The 18,041-nt window shown below is 39.6% G+C and overlaps 1 protein-coding gene across 1 annotated transcript in view; it reads right to left on the minus strand.

The window, feature by feature from the left end:
• The window catches only part of AHNAK2 (AHNAK nucleoprotein 2), a 51,252-nt gene that overhangs the window by 22,355 nt on the left and 10,856 nt on the right, over positions 1 to 18,041 (minus strand). The window contains exons 2-6 of the mRNA XM_084288515.1: positions 3,504 to 3,574; positions 2,637 to 2,726; positions 1,825 to 1,881; positions 1,090 to 1,231; positions 151 to 332 (exon numbers count right to left, since the gene is read on the minus strand). Of these exons, the coding sequence (XP_084144641.1) occupies positions 151 to 332; positions 1,090 to 1,225 (318 nt within the window). The 5' untranslated portion in view covers positions 1,226 to 1,231; positions 1,825 to 1,881; positions 2,637 to 2,726; positions 3,504 to 3,574. The remainder of the gene's footprint in view (positions 1 to 150; positions 333 to 1,089; positions 1,232 to 1,824; positions 1,882 to 2,636; positions 2,727 to 3,503; positions 3,575 to 18,041) is intronic.

Below are 18,041 nucleotides of genomic sequence, written 5' to 3' on the forward strand. Positions count from 1 at the left end.
ATTGTGTGGGATTTTTTTATTCTAATGAATATTCATATTAGTAAGAAGATGTTTTAAGAAGAAAAGCACTGTATTTTCTAATCAGTATTTCCACATAACATGTTGCTACAGTGTTATACAAGCTTTGTAAATTAATCAAGTAACTAGTACCTGACTTAATCTTTCCTTTTTGTACTGGGCTGTAGAGTGAATATGTTCCAGCTCTTCTTTCCCAGCAATTTTTCTTTTGAGGCTGAACTGGACTCTGTATGGCTCAGAATATTGAAGAATCTTAAGTGCATCTTCATATTTGATGTTATCAAAAAATATTGTGGCACTTAGAAGCTGATCACCTGCAAAAAGAGTCAGACATCATGTCAATTAGTTTGTATTTTCTTGTGATTTTTCAGAATTTGCTGAATTAATGTTCATACAAGAGAAAAATATTTAACAACTACTATTGATTTACAATATAAAATTATGTTCACAGACTAGAATTACAGAATAGTTAAGGTTGAAGGGACCACTGGAGATCATCTAGTCCAACCACTCTGCTTAGGGCAGGGTTAATGACAGCACCTTGCTTCAGTCTGTGCGCAGTCAGGTTTTGAGTATTTCCAAGGGTGGTGACTCCATAACTTCTCTGGACAATCTGTTTCAGGGTCTGACCACCATGCCAGTAACAGTTTTTTCTTATATTTTTTTAGACTTTGGACTTCTGTTCTTGATTAAATCACTATTTATCGGAGTTTTGTGGCAGAATATTTTGTAGAAGAATGAAAGGCAGGTTCTTTGTGAATGTAATAATGAATTGTTTTCTCTCTCCATTTTAATTGTGTATATACTACTTTCTATATAACCTTTTCACTATTTCAGTGAAAATTTGATTTTTTTAATGGTATACAAAACAATTCACATATTGTTAATAATTAAGAAACTTATCTTGGAAATTATTAATATGGAAAGGTCATAATATTAGTTGGCTTGGCATCTTCTATTTTTATTACCTAAACAGATGACAGATCAGGCAGGTATCTATATACACAGAGATATATGCCTGATTATTATAAAACTTAAAAAAAAAAAATAAATTAGAAAATCAGACTGTACCTTCTCTCAGACTAAATACTTTTGAAGCAGGAGACTCCTTAAGTACTTTTTTAATAAATATTCCTTCATCTCCTCCACCTGTCACGCTAAAACCACTAGCACCAGCTTCCACTTCTGTTTTCAAGGTCACTTCCATTGTCTCCTAGATGTAGAAAAAGGTTTGAATTTATGATTACTCATTTGTATTAAAGTATTTAAGATTGTACAATGAGAAAAGTGAGAGTTCTCAGGTGTATTTTCAGTAGCTTAAGAAAGATTATCTAAAGCAGAGAATGTACTTGTTCAGTGTGAGTCAAGTCTGTTCTAAATTAAATTAAGCACATGTGTTAGGTCCTTGCTGCATCAGGGCCACAGGGAAAATAGATTATAATCTGAATATGTGAAACATATGGAAGTTTATAGGGCTGAAAGTCTGCATTTTCTGTGAAGATGTTAGGCACCTGAAATAGAGTCAACAGGCCAGAAAAGTCAGAATAAGAGTCAGTACTGTACTATACTGAAACCAGAGAAGACTAAAGAATGTTGAAAAGAATAACAGAAGGACCACAAATAGGGCAAGTAAGTGTTTATACCTGCTTGTGCCCCAGTGAACAATTTTTGAAGTTCCTGGCCAAACCAAGTCTAAAGTGATTCTTTGCCCATTTGTCCTTTCTGTCTACCCATCCACATCTGCATAACAGACTTTACTGTTTTGCAAACCATACACCTAAAACTACTGAGTGTTTTTAGACTGACCTGTGGATGACTCTGTTTTGATTTGTCTGTAGAATATTTTTTGTTTTCTTCTTGAAGCTGAAAAATAAATTTCAATTGTTTAGTGTTAATAATTAGTTCTGTTCTAAAGTTCAACAAAATGCTTGATTTAGACCAAGAACTGAGGCTGACTTTAGTGGCAACATAGTTAAATTTGGGATATACAAGTAAAATGTACAGTGTTAATGATTTAACTACATAATCCCCAGTAGTAAATTAGATGCAGGGCCTCCCTGACTTGTACCAAAATTTGAAGGAAATGAATGCCAGAGAGCAGTTGCATCAAGACATTGAGATCTTTTCTCAAGTAGCATATTTCTCATGGTTTCATCTTTGTGAACAGCACACGTTTTTCATTTATTTGATTTCAGCATGAACTTCAAAACATTGACTACTTAACACGAGTGTGCTAATTAATTTTTTTACTTTTGAATAATGAATAGAAACGGGTACTTTTGAAATATGTATTAGATTCAAGTAAGTTAAATATTTTAACTAGGAAAAGTGTTATAATTTTTTGGCACCTTGTGCCCCAGGTACCTTAAAAATGAAGTCAAAAGCTTTTTTTTTTTTTTTTGCCAAGAAAAAAGAACACAACCAACAACAAATCAATTAAAACAAAACAAAGACAAACAAACAAACAAACATCAATGAACATGACCCTTAATGAACATGGCAGGGAGGGAGACAATACATCATTGTATATGGCATTTGAGCCTTGGCTTGTTGTAGGGGCTGAAGTCCTTTCAATCAATCTGATAAAGCCATGCTCCTATGAAACTTCAGTGTCTTGCCTTTAAATATTCTTCTTCTATGGAATATTCATAAACTGGAGAGGAACCCTGTGGCCTTGGACGGATGTCTTCTACTGCCACTTCATTAACCTGAGGAAAAGAAATGAGTGATGGAAAAGGCACAACCAGGGTTAAGCAGTGACCCAATTTTTTAGGAGAGATTTTCATATTAGGCACAGTCTCTTTCTGTGTACACATCTTTTATTAGCAACGGTGAATACAGAATAATGAATAGCTCTTTCCTTTGGTCAACAACAAACATAATGCTCATTTAAGGATGCTATTCAAGAACACGAGGGACAGACTCCAGAGCGACAAAAGTGCTGGTAGAGTGACTGTGGTTTTCTTTACAAACTGTATGCATCAATGGGCTGAACAGACTGAAAATACTAACAGATCAGTTAGTGACAACTGAAAAAGGCTATAACACTGCCATACCCTGCTTTATTTGCAAGGTTAAACTTTGCATCTTGCAACTTCAGACTTTATTGCCATCTATAAACAAGCAAATCATGGGAGAGTCCCACAACAAGCTTTGCTGACAATCATCAGACTGTGGGAAACCAGCAAAAACTTTAAAGAAATGTAATTGTAGTGAACAGTCATGTCCTATTTTGCTAGGTCTTGGTATTAAACTCATGCTGGTGAATCATGGTCAACAGCAGATCACACCATGTTGAAGCATCATTCCGGCTTTTGAGCTGGCGGACTAATCCCAAGCAGAAATACTACAAGCTACAGTATTTCTGATTTGAAAAAGAATCACAAGCAAGACCCCACTATAAAAAAAAAATTAAAAAAAAAAATTGAAGATCCCAATTTCACAATGCAATTTAAAACAACAACAACAACAAACCAAAAACTCACAGAATCTTCATCTTCTGCATCAGCATCAGCATCTCCCGGAGGCTCTGCCGGTCTCAGCTGTCGTCCAGAACCTGAAAGCAGCACACAGGTTGTGGGTGTCCGTGTGAGCCTTGCAAAGCACAGAGCAGCGAGCTTCCAAACTGAAGCAACCCCGAGCAGCACTCCTGGAAAAAGCATGCAGCCAGCAGTAGGAAGGCCTGCTTTTGTTCAAATTCCTTATCTCAGATCGCATTAGGGTGATTTTTCCAAAAATACCAGACATATTCATATCCAGAAACATAAAGGCTTTTGCAAAATAAAATGAAAAAATCAAAGAAGGAAAAAGAAGAACTAGAAGATGGCCTGACTTTTTGCTTATTGACTACCAAGGGGGCTTAAGGTAGGCCTGGCAGGGTTTTGGCAGTGGGGTTGCAGGGTGGTCTCTGTGAGAGAAGAGTGTGACTGTCCTATGACAGATGCAGCTGGTACCAGCTGGTTCCAGATGGTTCCAGTCAGTGCCTGCTGGTTCCAGCTGGTTCCAGATGGTTCCAGATGGCTTGGTAAGGCACGGGACATATCCACTCCCTGCAATGCTAACCCGATCAGAGGAGTTTCTGGCACCTCTGTGAAAGCAAGTTTAAGAAACAGCGGTAAACACCGAGAAAGAAGGAACAATGCTAGAGGAGGAGGAAGAAGCAGAAGAACACACCAGAGCAGGAGGAGAGAGGAGACACGGAGAGCAGGAGAAACACCAAAGCAAAATTGCAGCTTGAGTAGGAGCTGAAGTAAAAAGCTGAGTGGGCACGGAAGGCAGGTTTGCTTCTGATGGGTGGAGGAACCCACACTGGAGCAGCTGAGTGTGAAACAAGGAGCTGAAAAAGAAAAGCAGCCCCAATCTGCTGACCCCTACCTCCCACACAGCCCCTGGCCTCCCTGAGGTGAGGGGACTGGAGACCAGAATTTGTCTGGAGGGGAGCTGAGATGTTTTTCCCAAGTGTGTGTTTGTTTGTTGATGGTGGTTGTTTTTTTCTTTCTTTCTTTCTTTCTTTCTTTCTTTTTTTTTTTTTTTTCTTTTTTAAAATCATAATTGGCATTTAAAAGTTTAAAAGTTTGCTAATTGGCAATATATTAAAGTGATTGAAATTCCTCACCTAGAAACTTTTCCTTGACTGTGATAGAGGTCTTAAGGGAGTAAGCATCATGAAGTTTTGATAGTCATAAAGACTCTGCTTTTATGGTTTTTAAAAGAATTCGGGGCAGAGAGGAGAAGGAATGAAGGAGAAGGGCCGTTTGAAAATATGATTCTTTTGAAATGTCTGAAGTTGAGCAACAAAGAATGAAAACAGCATGAATATATTATCTTTTTTAGCGATCTGGGTTTAGCCAGTAGATGACAGTGTGGCCGAGTTACACAGTCCCTGATGCACAGGATATTCTAATACATACATAAGTCTTGTCCTGATGATTAGACCTCTTTCCTGTCTCCATGACATATTGTTTTCAAGGCATCAGGCTGTCTCTCTCTCTCTCAGGACCAATTCTGCATAGTTCTGGCTCTCCTAAACATATCCCCTGGCTTAAAAATATGCTTGAACACTAGAGAAGACAGCCACAAGCAAAATTGTGTGATTTGTTCATTGTCTACTTTAAATGAAGAATTTTTGGCTGGAAAATGACATTTTTGACTTTGGATATTGCATGCTGTGTGTGCAGACAAGCTGGCATGTCTTCTGTATGCATGCAATCACTCTACAAGTTGCCAAGCTCTTGTTAAAATGGCTGTGATTTTGATAGCCTTTTTACATAGTTTGCTGATCTCCTACATTTCTTTTTTTTTTTCCTTGACTTTTTTTTTTTTTTTCTTCTACATATGATATTATTTACTATAGGCAGGCTCATAAAAGATCTGTGCCATGCGATCAGTGATGGACCACTTCAATAAGATGAATGGTGATAATGTGCTTCCAGTGGGAATGTCCCAGGTCAGTCTGGGGGCCAAATTTCCAAACTTGACTGAACAGAGGACACCTTACCCATGTGTACATCTTCTTATTCATCTCTCCTATGGTATTTTAGCTCCAGAGAATTAGGATCAATTTAGAATGTAGTGGGACTGACAGACCTTGCGTCCTTTAGTATTCACAGGACTAGTCGTGACCCCTACGATGGACAATTCCAGAAAATGGTCTTAATGCAGGCCCTAATTCAGATTAAAGACTTAAATAGAATGTTTTGATTTTTTTTCTTCCAGAAGCTCTAGCATTTGCAATTTTCAGAAACTCGATAAAATTGGAAAATGAGCATTTATATGTGTATTTATATGAACCTGGTTTTAGGCATTTCTACTTGAAATTTCTGGAATTCATTCATGAAACTCTTTACCACATTTATTTTAATGAGTATCATATGGGGAGAAGAGCTGCAGGACTGAGGTTTGATTGTTTAATTTACTTAGTGCTTCTAAATATTCAGGTGCCAACAGCAAATTTTATGGCTATTACTAAAATTCCAAGAAATTGTAAGGACTTAGGCTTGTGGCATTGCCGTATTTTTCACTTGGGAAAATCCCACCCACGAGCTTTGAAGTCCAGTAGTATGACTTAACAGAATAGTACTTGGATTGCTAGAGCTTTTGCACTTTAGTGCAGCACTTTAAGGCTAGTTACAGCATTGATCCCTGGTGGCTGCCAATGATTTGCTACTGGAAAACTAAAAGGAAAGAATTATCTGGGAGGATTTTTGGACTGGTTCACTGCTGTTTCTCTTGTTTTACTCTGGTGTAACTTTAGTGACGTTTTAGCTGTCTAGAACAGGAGCAATGCAAGTATGAGGTTCTTCATGCTAGGGGCTTATAGAATCATTTAGGTTGGAACAGACCTCTAAGATCATCCAGTCCAACCATTAACATAGCACTGACAGGTCCACCATTAAACTATGTCACTAAGCACTACATCTAAATGTTTTTGAAGTCCTCCAGGGATGTTGACTCAACTTGGTAGCCTGTTCCAATATTTCACAACCTTTTCAGTATAGAAGTTTCTCCTATTATCCAACTTAAACCTCCCCTGGAGCAACTTGAGGCCATTTCCCCTCATCTTATCACTTGGTGCTTGGGAGAAGAGCCTGATCCCCACCTCACTATTTCCTCCTTTCAGGTCATAGTAGAGTGCATAGGTCTCCTTTGTAGTTCTCCTTTGTAGGTCTCCCCTGAGCCACCTTTTCTTCAGGCTAAACAACTGCAGCTCCCTCAGCAGGTCCTCATAAAACTTGTTTGCTAGACCCTTCACCAGTTTCATAGCCCTTCTTTGGATGTGCATTAGCACTTTGATGTCCTCGTAGTGAGGGGCCCAAAACTGAACACAGTATTCAAGGTGCAGCCTCACCGGAGCTGAGCACAGAGGGACAATCACTTCCCTAGTGCCACTGGCCACACTATTTCTCATACAAGCCAGGATGCTGTTGGCCTTCTTGGCCACCTGAGCACACTCCTGGCTCGTGTTCAGACAGCTGTCAACCAATACCCTAAGGTCCCTTTTCACAAGGCAGCTTTCCAACCACTCCTCCCGTAGTGTATCATGGGGTTGTTGTGCCCCAAGTGCAGGACCCAGCACCTAGCCTAATGGTCTGCACTAGTTTGAATGTCCCTGTATAGTTTGCACAGTTGATTTATCTTGCCATCCAGCAGGGCATATCCTATAGGTTCTAACAGAGGAAAAACTCTAAAAAACAGTTACTTTAAACTAAGTATGCAAAGAATGATTAGGTGACCAGTACCTTCACAATCTTCCTGTTACTAAGACTGTGCTATCCCTAAAACCCAAGAGAATTAGATCATCACTTTCTGCAATGAGACCTGAACACTTACTTCATATCAGGATGACATTTTAAAGCAACAAATTACACTGCTAATTATTGTTCAGTGTGGTGGGTAAAAGCCTCTGCTCATCTTGTGTAGGAAGGGAAAGAGTCATCCTGTGAAAGCCCTTACTAAACTGCTACCTTTCCTAAATGGTAATAGCAGGATGCTTTCCTACAAAAAGGAGCAACGAACTACAGGGCAAATGGAGATGCAGCTGAGATTACATGGAGGGACATCAGCTACATAAATGACCTCCCTTCCCGAAGCTTCACAATTAGGGCCTTTGCAACCATCTGATTTCCCCAGACTCCGTGTGCTTGTATATTAGTTCTCCTCTCTACCACAGTCAACCTATATCAGCAAAGACTTCTTGTACCCCTCATTCCCACTGTAGAGTAGGTATAAGATTTGCTTTAGATTTTTTCCCTAAAAGCAATATCTATAAAAGAGGGGAATTACAGTACATTGATGAATTCCATTTTCAGCAAAGCCTTCTTTTTGTTTATAAAAGACTGTGCCAGTAAACTATAATTTATATGCATGTCATTCTCATGCCCCAAATAGTAACGATGCCAACATTTTATAGGTTTTAACTTTTTTATATAAATCCTGGACAACCAGTGCTTTGTTCAAAATGTTTTCATAAACAAGATGGAATTTACATCAGTGACTACTTCTAATAGCCAGTGAACTGACTTCAGAACAAGGGAATTTTTTGAAAGTAGGCAGTAGGAGTTACATAGAATGGAACATTTTCATATCATATGACTGAAAATTGTGTTTGCTTTCTAAAATACATTTTTAAATTATTATTATCTTTAATCTAGTAACCCAGCTGGGCAGTTTTGGGTAAAACTGCAAAAATGTAAAACCAATACTTTTTTTGGTGTGCACATTCTGTGGATAACAGTTTCAAAAAAAAAGAAAAAAAAAAAAGAGAGAAACTATAATCAATTTATATATGACAGTGTTATCTAATTCAAGGCAATTGGGTATTAATGTATTGTATAAACTGAACAGAAACCCAGCTTTAACTGTGCCACTGGTGTATAAATTTACCGTAATCTGAGTGCTTTAAAATCAAATTAGGAATAAAACAGCAAATGACAATACCGGATATGATTATCTTCCTTTCTCTGCACTTCTTAAATCTGGGCTTTCTGCCTCTTAAGATTTCATAGTACAGATATGTTTGCATATGAATGAAGTGAATTTAAGAAGTCTGTTCATACTTTTTAAGTATGCAGTTTTTCTTTGCATCAAGTCCTTAAACATTAGATTTCCTGCCAAAAGTGGCTTTGTTTTGTTTTGCTTTATTTATTTATTTCTGTGGAAGAGAACTATAATGCTGCTGTTGTCTTGTTTTCCCTGGGATTTTAATGTAGATTTGTTAAAATCAAGAGAAGTAGCAATTGTTGCAATGCACATATTTTTGACAAAGATTAAATGCTTATTCTCAAGTAGTATTGTCACCAGAGAAGGTTTCCTCTTGCCATGTACTGACTGGCATGAATTATCCAACTTCATTTCAACACTGGATTTCTCTTAAATAGACAGAAACCTGAGCTGTGGTAAACATAAATCTTTAGGTGAAAACCTGTATGTTTTGCTCACTCATTTATTATTGTTTGTTAACATATGAAATCCACAAAACCGTGCCTTTTCTTTACTAGGATTTTGTTAATTACCATTTCTTAGCTGCAATAAGAAACAGAGTTCTGTTTGTCCACTATTGATCTGGTCATGTGGAAATTAATAGCTTTGAGTCCATACTGAGTTAGAGGACTTGTGCTTAGACATGCACAAGGCTGAGACATCTTTAGATCAGGTCTTTTCTGGCAATGCAAAGCATACCCTGGGCACAGAACTTTATTAGTGTTATTAACAAGGAGAAGGAGGAGCGAATAATTGTGTGACAAACAACAACAATAATAATTTACTATCAGTATCATTGTTGGCACTCTGTTTAACCCAGCAAATAACTTATACAAGTATGTCAGCAATTTCATGGGGCTCCCTCATGTGTTTAATATCACATTTTGTTATAAATAATGTTGTGCATTGCTGCCATCATTCAGACCTTCAGCTGGCATCAAGACCCCTCTGCCAGGGCAGTACCTGCAGCCATTGGGTGCCCACATCTGCAGACCTGTCTGTCCCTGTGCCCTCAGCCCCCCTTTCCCAGCCCTGTTGCCTCTCATGCATACGCTGCTGGTCACTGCTAATGCACTGCTCCAGAATTGCTCCTGTTTTTTTAAATTGAATCCCTTTCTCAAAATTGGTAGTGTGTCCTTCCTTTTTATTTATTTTTTAATTATTATTTTTTTTTAATTTCCTGTTGCTTGTTTTCACTCACTTGTAGGTATCACAATTTCTTGGATTCCTTCTCTTCCCCCAGAGCTCTCACAGCCTCCTGAGCAGTGCTGCTATGAAGGCCCATAACCCCTTCTGATTCACTTCTCATATTTGAAATAGGGAATATTTAGAATATTTAGAATATTCAGAATCGTAGGTCCCAGTTCAGGAAAGCACTTGATAACAGGAACACTATGCACATGCTTGGCATTTAACATGGCCTCTCAAGAGCAATTTTTCTGATAGGTAAGTTCACCTGACTTTAGTTTACTAAGAGAAAATTTTCACTTTGAGCTAACAGGCAAAAAGGCAGTAATTCAAACATTTTACTTTTTCTTTGGCCTCCTCAGTGCTTTCCATATCTGGTTCTATTTTGTTTTCATCTCCATCCATAGCCTTAATTATTTTGATGGTTTATTAAATTAATGCATACGTCTTGCACTGAATTCTTTGGATTTCTGAGGATATCCCAGGAGACTGAAGACTGATGAACAAATGTAGATCAACTAGCTGATTAAGATGTCATTTCAACTAGGCAGTGTCATCAAGTATATAAGCTATTGCATTCTTGTTTTAGTTTCCTTAAAGCTCTAATGGCTGAAAACCAGCCTAAATCAGATTTTTATTTTTTTGTAAGCCCTCACAGACAAAATTATAACGATCACAAAAAGACCATCTTTTCTATCTCAGCTACCATTTTCTGTATATGAACATGATTTTTTGGCACTTCAAAAAATATTTTCACAATTTTCCAAAATCAGCTGTGCTAAAGATCTCTGAGCCCCAAAGGATGATTGTGTTCTCTCACTGCATGAGGGGCTTGGCTAGGTCAGTTCAGAGCAACCATCCCCACCATCCAAATCCTCCTAGGCAATTTGGAGGAAGAGTCACGTTCTTCCAAGCAAGCAGTGCTGTCTGTGAGGAAAATGACCCTGCAAGCATCACTTGGTAAAGATCAGAATCTGAAAGAAACTGCATATAAACTCCTCTATACGTGCACCATGCTTCTTAAGGAAGCTGCCACAAGGCATTGCCAGTAAGCAGCCCCGACAATGCTGGGGAAAAGCATCAGCTGAAAACTGAGAGGTCCATTTTCTACAGAAATCTCCTAGTGCATTTCAGAGAGCTGGTTTCATTCCATTGTCCTGCAAGATCCCCTGGGCTGAGAGTTACAGCAACTGCTGGGCAGGGCCCCGGGGCACGGCAGGACCGCAGCGGGAATGCCGCGGCTGTCACTCTATCCGGGCAGGATCCGTGGCGGTGGGGAGATGCGGGCGCAGTGTCACGGAGGAGGCTGTAACATTACAGGAATGTAATGTTACTTCACTTGAACCCCTGCCAGCGAGACAGCGGGGGCACCCGCTCGCTCCACCTAGACGAACTAGCTTGTCAGCTCCGAAATGAACTACTGCCAGTGGAAAAAGCAGCCATTCTGCCTCGGAAAAAGTGATGCAGTGGGGAATATTGCCCCCCAGTTTTTGTGTTTCCCCTCTGCCCTGGGCTGGGAGAGGGATCCTCCCCACCAAGCCCTGAAATTCTTGTTTCCCTAACTGCTTCTGTGAAGACAAAAGGCCTAGCCTGTGGAATGGCAATACAGAGGCTGCATGCAGCTAGAGGGGTGTAACAGGCCATGCTGTCTGCAGGATGCTATCAGAACCAGTCAGGCCTGTGTCTGAGCTCTACTCCCGCCTTTGTTTTGTATCTGGTTTGGTAATGCCCCCTGGCTGCACTCTGTCACTTGGCTGCATACTTGTGCCGTGATGAATGTAACGCGGCCTTCGAGGCGAAAGCCGGGCCTCGTAGCACAGCGGAGCTGGAGGAGCGGCTACTCCCAAATAACCAATGTGTGAATAGTTTCCTTCCATTCAAGGCATGAACAAGATGTTTTGATTCAATGCCTTGGTATGTTAAGCTGCCCTTGTCGGCAGTTAGAGTACTTCATTAAAAGCCTTCAAATCATTTCATCTCAAAACCATCTGAAACCAGAAAATATACGTGAGTTACAATCATCCATCTCCTCTCCTGGCCAGAGAGCTGTTTGTGAACTTAGCTCCTGCTTTTATCTAAGGGAACAGGCCTCTGCTCTCCAAAGTACATCCAAGTAAAGAAACATTTAGGGAGTCAAGGTTTCTTACACCCCAGACTGGGCTCTGTAGGATTTTATACAGCATTTTCTACAGGTTGACTAATATCAGGGAAGATGTGGAAGAGCACTGGCATCTAAGAACAGATATAAACACTACCATAAAAAGAGAAACTAGCAGCCCCCAGATGAAAAGGGGAGCGAATGGCTTTCCCGTGAGTGTGTGTTTATTGATAAGCTCTGTCCACAGATTTAAAACTATTGAAAGCATGCCTGCTCACACTTTGCAACAAGAGCAAAGCCTTTCATGATACCGATCAGAAAGGAGCTCTTTATTTTTACAGACGTGCATCTTTCCTCTGATGGTAAAGGTAAACTTAATAGAATCCATACGGCATTTCAGACCATCAGAATAAAAGCACCCTGGTGGGGCTCCACACAGACTTTCTCAGCTTAAGTCATATTTAAGCAATAAAATCACAGGGGATTTTTACTTCCAAGCATTTATTTTTTTTTTGAATTGCCAATTTGAAGTTTCCCAGATCCTGAGTTAATGAGTTTCATCCAACTATCACCATTTTTCAAGTACTTGGCTGAAAATTACTGCTACACATTTACAGTAGTTCTTGTGATCTATATAGGAAATGTAATCTAGACAGATCCACACAAATCTTCTGATGCTAGAATAAAATATTTACTAAAATATTTTAATAGCCCAATATTTCACCTAATACTGAAAAAGAGCAATGTTTTATAGGAGTAACACAGTATTTGAAAATAAGTTCTCTACCAAAGTTTATTGTGACATCATTAGGATGATGTCCAAAAGAGACAGCAAAAGCAGGCAGCTATCTGAATTTTTCCCTCCTGATTTCTCCTTTGTTGTGCTGGCTAAAATACAGTTACAAATGGCAGGGTTAAAAAGGCAGCTGGAAAATGCTCATGGCGCCACCCAGACAACCTGAGGGTCAGTGCTGTTTCTCCCTGACCAAATGTCCTGTCTCAGAAGTAAAAGTTTTGCATTATCTCTGTAGTTTTAGTCTAATGGTTGCCTGGAGGGTAGGTGTAATGTCCTGGTCCGTGTCTCTGTGTTTGCTTGGTCTAGGCACGAATTTTCCTCTCTCTCAGGTTTTACGTGACAGAAGGGGTTTTCAGTGTGTGTTTTACTTCCTGCATGAATTCTCACGGTGTTCTGGTGTGTAATTATTGTGATGCTAATATGACATTAGGAGCCTGTCTGATAATTATCAGTTAGGACCTTTCTCCAGGACTACAGTGCCTCTATTCTCACAGTGTCAATAAGGGAGAGGCATCACTTTTTAGCAGTCATTATTATTTACATCCCAGCTCCTGGGCTGAACAAAAATTGCTTATGACCCTCGTGAAAGGGGCAAGTGTGGTTTAGAGATTCATAGCCAAATAAAGCAATAAAGACTGGTTTAATCCATTTTGATCCTCAACAGTTTTATCTCCTGGGACTCTCAACAATTTTATCTCTTGGGATATACTGCTTTGACTTGCAATTGAGTCATTACTAGTGCTGTAAATACCCGTATGGCTACCCAGCTAAAATCTGCCAGGGTGTCACTGTCTGGATTTCAGGAAGGGTTTCAAGGACATGTTGCAAGTGAAATGCTCTCACTGGCTTACCCACTTCAGAAATCCTTGTAGGAACTACTCTGCAGGTATTAGTTATCCAATATACTGATTAGGTATGTTGCAGCTTTTTTCCCTCTGAAATCAACTCCTCCACCTATATAACAAATTTGCTCTGTGAAAGCGAATGCAAAGCTGCTGCCTTCTCGCAGGCGGCTCTCTTCTTACTGTCCTCCCTGCTAGATAGCTGTGAATTCAGCTCTTATCATGGCCTGCCTAGAAGCGGAGGCAGGTGGGTGCCTATTGCAGATAAGGCCCATAAAGCTCACACAAATTAACTTTCCCACATTCCTTCTCCTCGCTGATTCATCCCCCGAAGAATCCAGGCTTCTCCCGGAGCAGATTGCCTGCTCCATTGCCAAAGCACAGCCCTGGCCAGACTTAGAAATGATCAAACAAATATTTATCAAAAATCATCATTCTGTCTTGATTGGCAGCCCTGGAGACTGAATTTCTCTGGCTTCAGAGTAAGTATTGCTTGAGAAATAGTGGCTGTAACCCCAAGCGGTCTCTTAAGGCAGCCCAGTGCTGACCCAGAGAGGTTTCAATGGGTAGCAATGTAAGCTGACTGTCCCCTTTGCTGCTACATTAAAGGAGGATGTTAATTTGTGGTGCTTTTGGTAGAGTTCATGTTTATCCCTTAAGAATAAGTCTGAGAAAATCTACTAACACTATGTGAAAAGCCCAAAGCAACTGATACAGACTTTATATAAATGCCACTTACCACTCCAAATCAGAAACAGATTTTTTCAACCCAAACCGCTCTTCAAAACAGTTTTTAAAAAAATCCTCACCATAATCAATGTGCAGAAAAAAAAAAAAAAAAAAAAACAAACATTTATATTTATACATAGTTCAGGCTAAAGATTCTTATGGTCTAGGAAGACTTATTTCTCTTTACTCCACTGATAAAATTCAGTGCAAACTTAAGTGCCCAGATGTAGCAATATTAATGGAGTGATGTTACTGTGCATGTCTCTCTGGTATGCTGGGTATAGCCCCTCTCAAAACAGGAATGAAGAAAAAACCTTGTAGCTTTTTCACAACCTTTTATGGGGGGTTTAATATAAATAACTGCCCTTGGAAACAGGTTTTCAGTTTGAGAGAAAGTTCCCTGAGCAACTTGTTTGGTTGTAAATCACCACAGAAAAAAATATCTTTTAAGCTTTAAAATTCCTTAATGTATATGTAATACCAGAGATATGGGAAAAAGGTGACAGAAAATTCTTATGGGAAAATATTTTACATCAAAGATAAAGTTAGCGGTTCCTTCATTCTGTTAAGATAAAAATCTTTTCTGTCAATAAACAGTGATGGTAGCAAAATAGTATTTGGCACAGCTCAATTTCTCTTGTTTTTATGTAGTGCAAGAGAGTCCCTTTAAAAATTAAGGAGAATTTCTAGATGCAAACTGTGGGTTTACAAAAGCACAAAAGCTCATTTACAGATAAATTAATCCATTGATTTGATTTAATAAATTAATTAGTATAGTTCTGTTCACATCAGTGTAGTTCAAGTCTGAAAAAAATCAACTACAGGCTGTGTTTTCAGCCCAAAGAGGTCAGATTTCAAAAGAATTAATCAGGTGACCTAGCAAATTCTTTGTAAAAATGTTATCCCCTTGTTTTGGTTCCTTGGTATTCACCTCTTTTTTGAAAGACTCTCCCTAGCAGAGGTGTACCCAAATCCCATCTTGCCCCGGTATATTCTAAGCTTCAGTTTGATAACTGTCCTCATTTACAAATCAAATTTGTGAACTTAATCTGTACTCTTTGAAATCAGAAATAATCAAATATATGAGGGTCAAAAACATCAGAATTGCAAGTGTGTCGAGTTATGGGAGGAGAAGCTGAAAATAACAAGCTTTCTTTGTATTTTATTATTGAAGAAAAAAAAAAAAGTGAATCTTTCTGCATGAGTTTTAAATGATTCAGTGCTCACTTTCCTCCTCAACACCATCTAGCCAACCAGTGAAATGCCCAAAAATAACAAATTAGTGTGCTTGCTTAATAGATTAGAGGAAAACACAATTTAGTTAAGGAAGTAGATTTCAGTTTTATGTTTCACAGAGGTTAGTTAAAATGACAGGGAGAAAACATTTTTGAAAGACTCTTTGCTACAGTTCTGGATGTCTTTTTGATTAAAGACTCAAATAGTGAGAGAGTAACTGCACTTCGGTTCATCCATGTAGTAACTGGTGAATTAATTGAGATGGGTGGAGTTGTTTGAAAGCAATAAGAAAACTATTTCTTGAGTTTATCACCCTTACGTCTGATTCATAACAGTTGCAAACATTCAGAGACCTTCTGTAATAAGAAAATAATGATATCTTATGGAAATGAGTAATTATTTCTTTATCATAATGGTCTACTTACGCATAGGTCAAATGTATTTTAATTGAGTTAAAACAGGATGTGTTCTTTTTGAAGGCGCATGTTAATTTTTTATTTATTTATTGATGAATAGCTGTTCTAGATTCAGACTAATGTTATAAGGGAGATTAAATTACATTTTGAATGTAATTGAACCAGCAGCCTTGCACCAATACAAAGCTGGTATAAGGAAAAGGAAGACCCTAGGGCTTTGGTTACAGTCTTTGAGATCTACTGCAATAGGTGGAGCTGATTCTTTTCTCAGTTAGATACTTTGGAGTCATTTGCATCTGTGCAACAAGAGGAAAATCCAGTGGCTTGTCCTCACTTTGCAGAATGCCAATGACCACCTCAATTTGCAGAGCTGTGGAGAGTTTGAGTACAAGATGTTAGAATGGGAGGCATCTGAAGATGACCCTCAGTTCATCGCTAGGTTTTTCTGCACAATTTTTTCAAATCATACTTTGAATTCAATAGTGTTTTATTACTTATGCTCTCTTGAACTCTGCCTCATGCAATAGCCCCAGTGAGGACTCTGCTTTCTGTGAGCTGCAGTTGATCACGTATGACAGAGAGGATGCTGCTCTCCCCCAGAAAGTTACATTTGTCATCCTCTTGCCATCACCATATACAGCTTACAGTCAGTGATGCCAGAAAAGGAGAACAATTCCTGCCTTGAAACCACAAAGTGGAATAATTTTCATTTTACTGTAAACATCAAAAGCTTCATCACTGTCTTACTCCAGCATTTTTAAATTCTGCAGTACCGAAGTCCTCTGTAAACTGGGATGTCAATAACATTTTAGCAGTGAATGAAATATTTGCTTTATATTGTGCTGTTGGAGTTGGATTTGACAGCACTCTGTAACTGCAACTCTGAGTGCAGATCTTTTTTTCATTTCAAGTGCTCTGAACACCGCTCAATCACCCTTTAAACACTCTTTTGACGTAAGTCTGTCCCTTTTTGACTAAGGGAGAAAAGGAAATAGCAAAGTGTTTTGGCTGATCTCTGAAGAAGACAAGCAGCCAGAGCACTCCTGTTTTGAAAGAAACAAAGTATTTGGCATCTTTCAATGCACGGCATGATGCAACTGTGCATGGATGGGAGAAGGGCAAACACACCTCTTCTACACCAGGTAAATCTGCTATGGTAAGATGATTTCAGAAGGTTTTGAAAATACACCAGGGCATGCATCTCAAGAGCTCAGAACCCAGGACAAGCAATGAATGCTATGCCAAGCACAGTGAACAGGGCCAAGGTTAAAATTTTGGGTCTCCTGGGAGGTGTTCTGCTGCTGCTGGGTTCAGTTAGGGAAAAGAGCTCTTTCCTTTTTGGAACAGAGCTTGGGCAACACTTTGTGCTAGGTCTTGTTCTTGCTCCCTGGATTTGAAGGCCCATTCTCAGAGGGCCTGTGTATGTGCACATGCAAAGCACAGGTTGTTGCTGCAGGCTTACCCTCTGCAGACGGAATCACTGGCCCAGTTAAAAACTTCTGGACTGGTATTAGCATTGTGTGTAGGTACAAGAGGACTCTGGGGGGTTTGTTACTCTTATCGCTTGGACACATGCGGATATTATTCATGACTTAGTTACTCTGCAGACATCTGCAGCAGGGAGGGTCACAATCACTTCTACAGCCACATGCCTGAAGAGAGGGGTCTGAAAAAGTATCCGAACAGTTTCTAAGGAAGTTTCAGCTCTCCTTGCTGAACAGTGCCAGCCCAGGGATACTGGAAAACACATTTTTCATGCATGTGTTTTGCATTAAATACAGCTGTCAGAAAAGAGGAGGGCTCATGTTCCTGAAAAGGTGCGGCAAAGAGAAGACAAATGGTTGGAATAAAGCCTTGACAAGAATGTGCCTGCTTTGCCTAGGCAATAATCACCACTCCTACAGACCCTTCGGGGCAACCTTTAAACAAGCTGGCTCGGGGACTAGTAGCTGTCTGGCTGCGGGATTTCAGTGACTGCTGTACAAACCCAGCCAACTCCCCAGCTCCTCCCCATCCCCACACCGGCCGGATAGACACTGGCCCTGCACGAACTGCACCTTCCCTGTGCTGCATCGGCACATCTGCAGGGAGATTATCTTCAGCTGAGCCTGGCTCTCCCTGCCATGCTGCAGATAATGATTTCCAAGTGTGTTGGCAGCAAGATGAAACCATCTCCCACGGTCTGATAATGCTTACCTCTAATCGTTTTGCTACAGTAAAATTACGGAGGTGAGAGCAGC

Source organism: Netta rufina (genome assembly GCF_964035555.1).
Source record: "Netta rufina genome assembly, chromosome: 5".
NCBI classification, from domain to species: domain Eukaryota; kingdom Metazoa; phylum Chordata; class Aves; order Anseriformes; family Anatidae; genus Netta; species Netta rufina.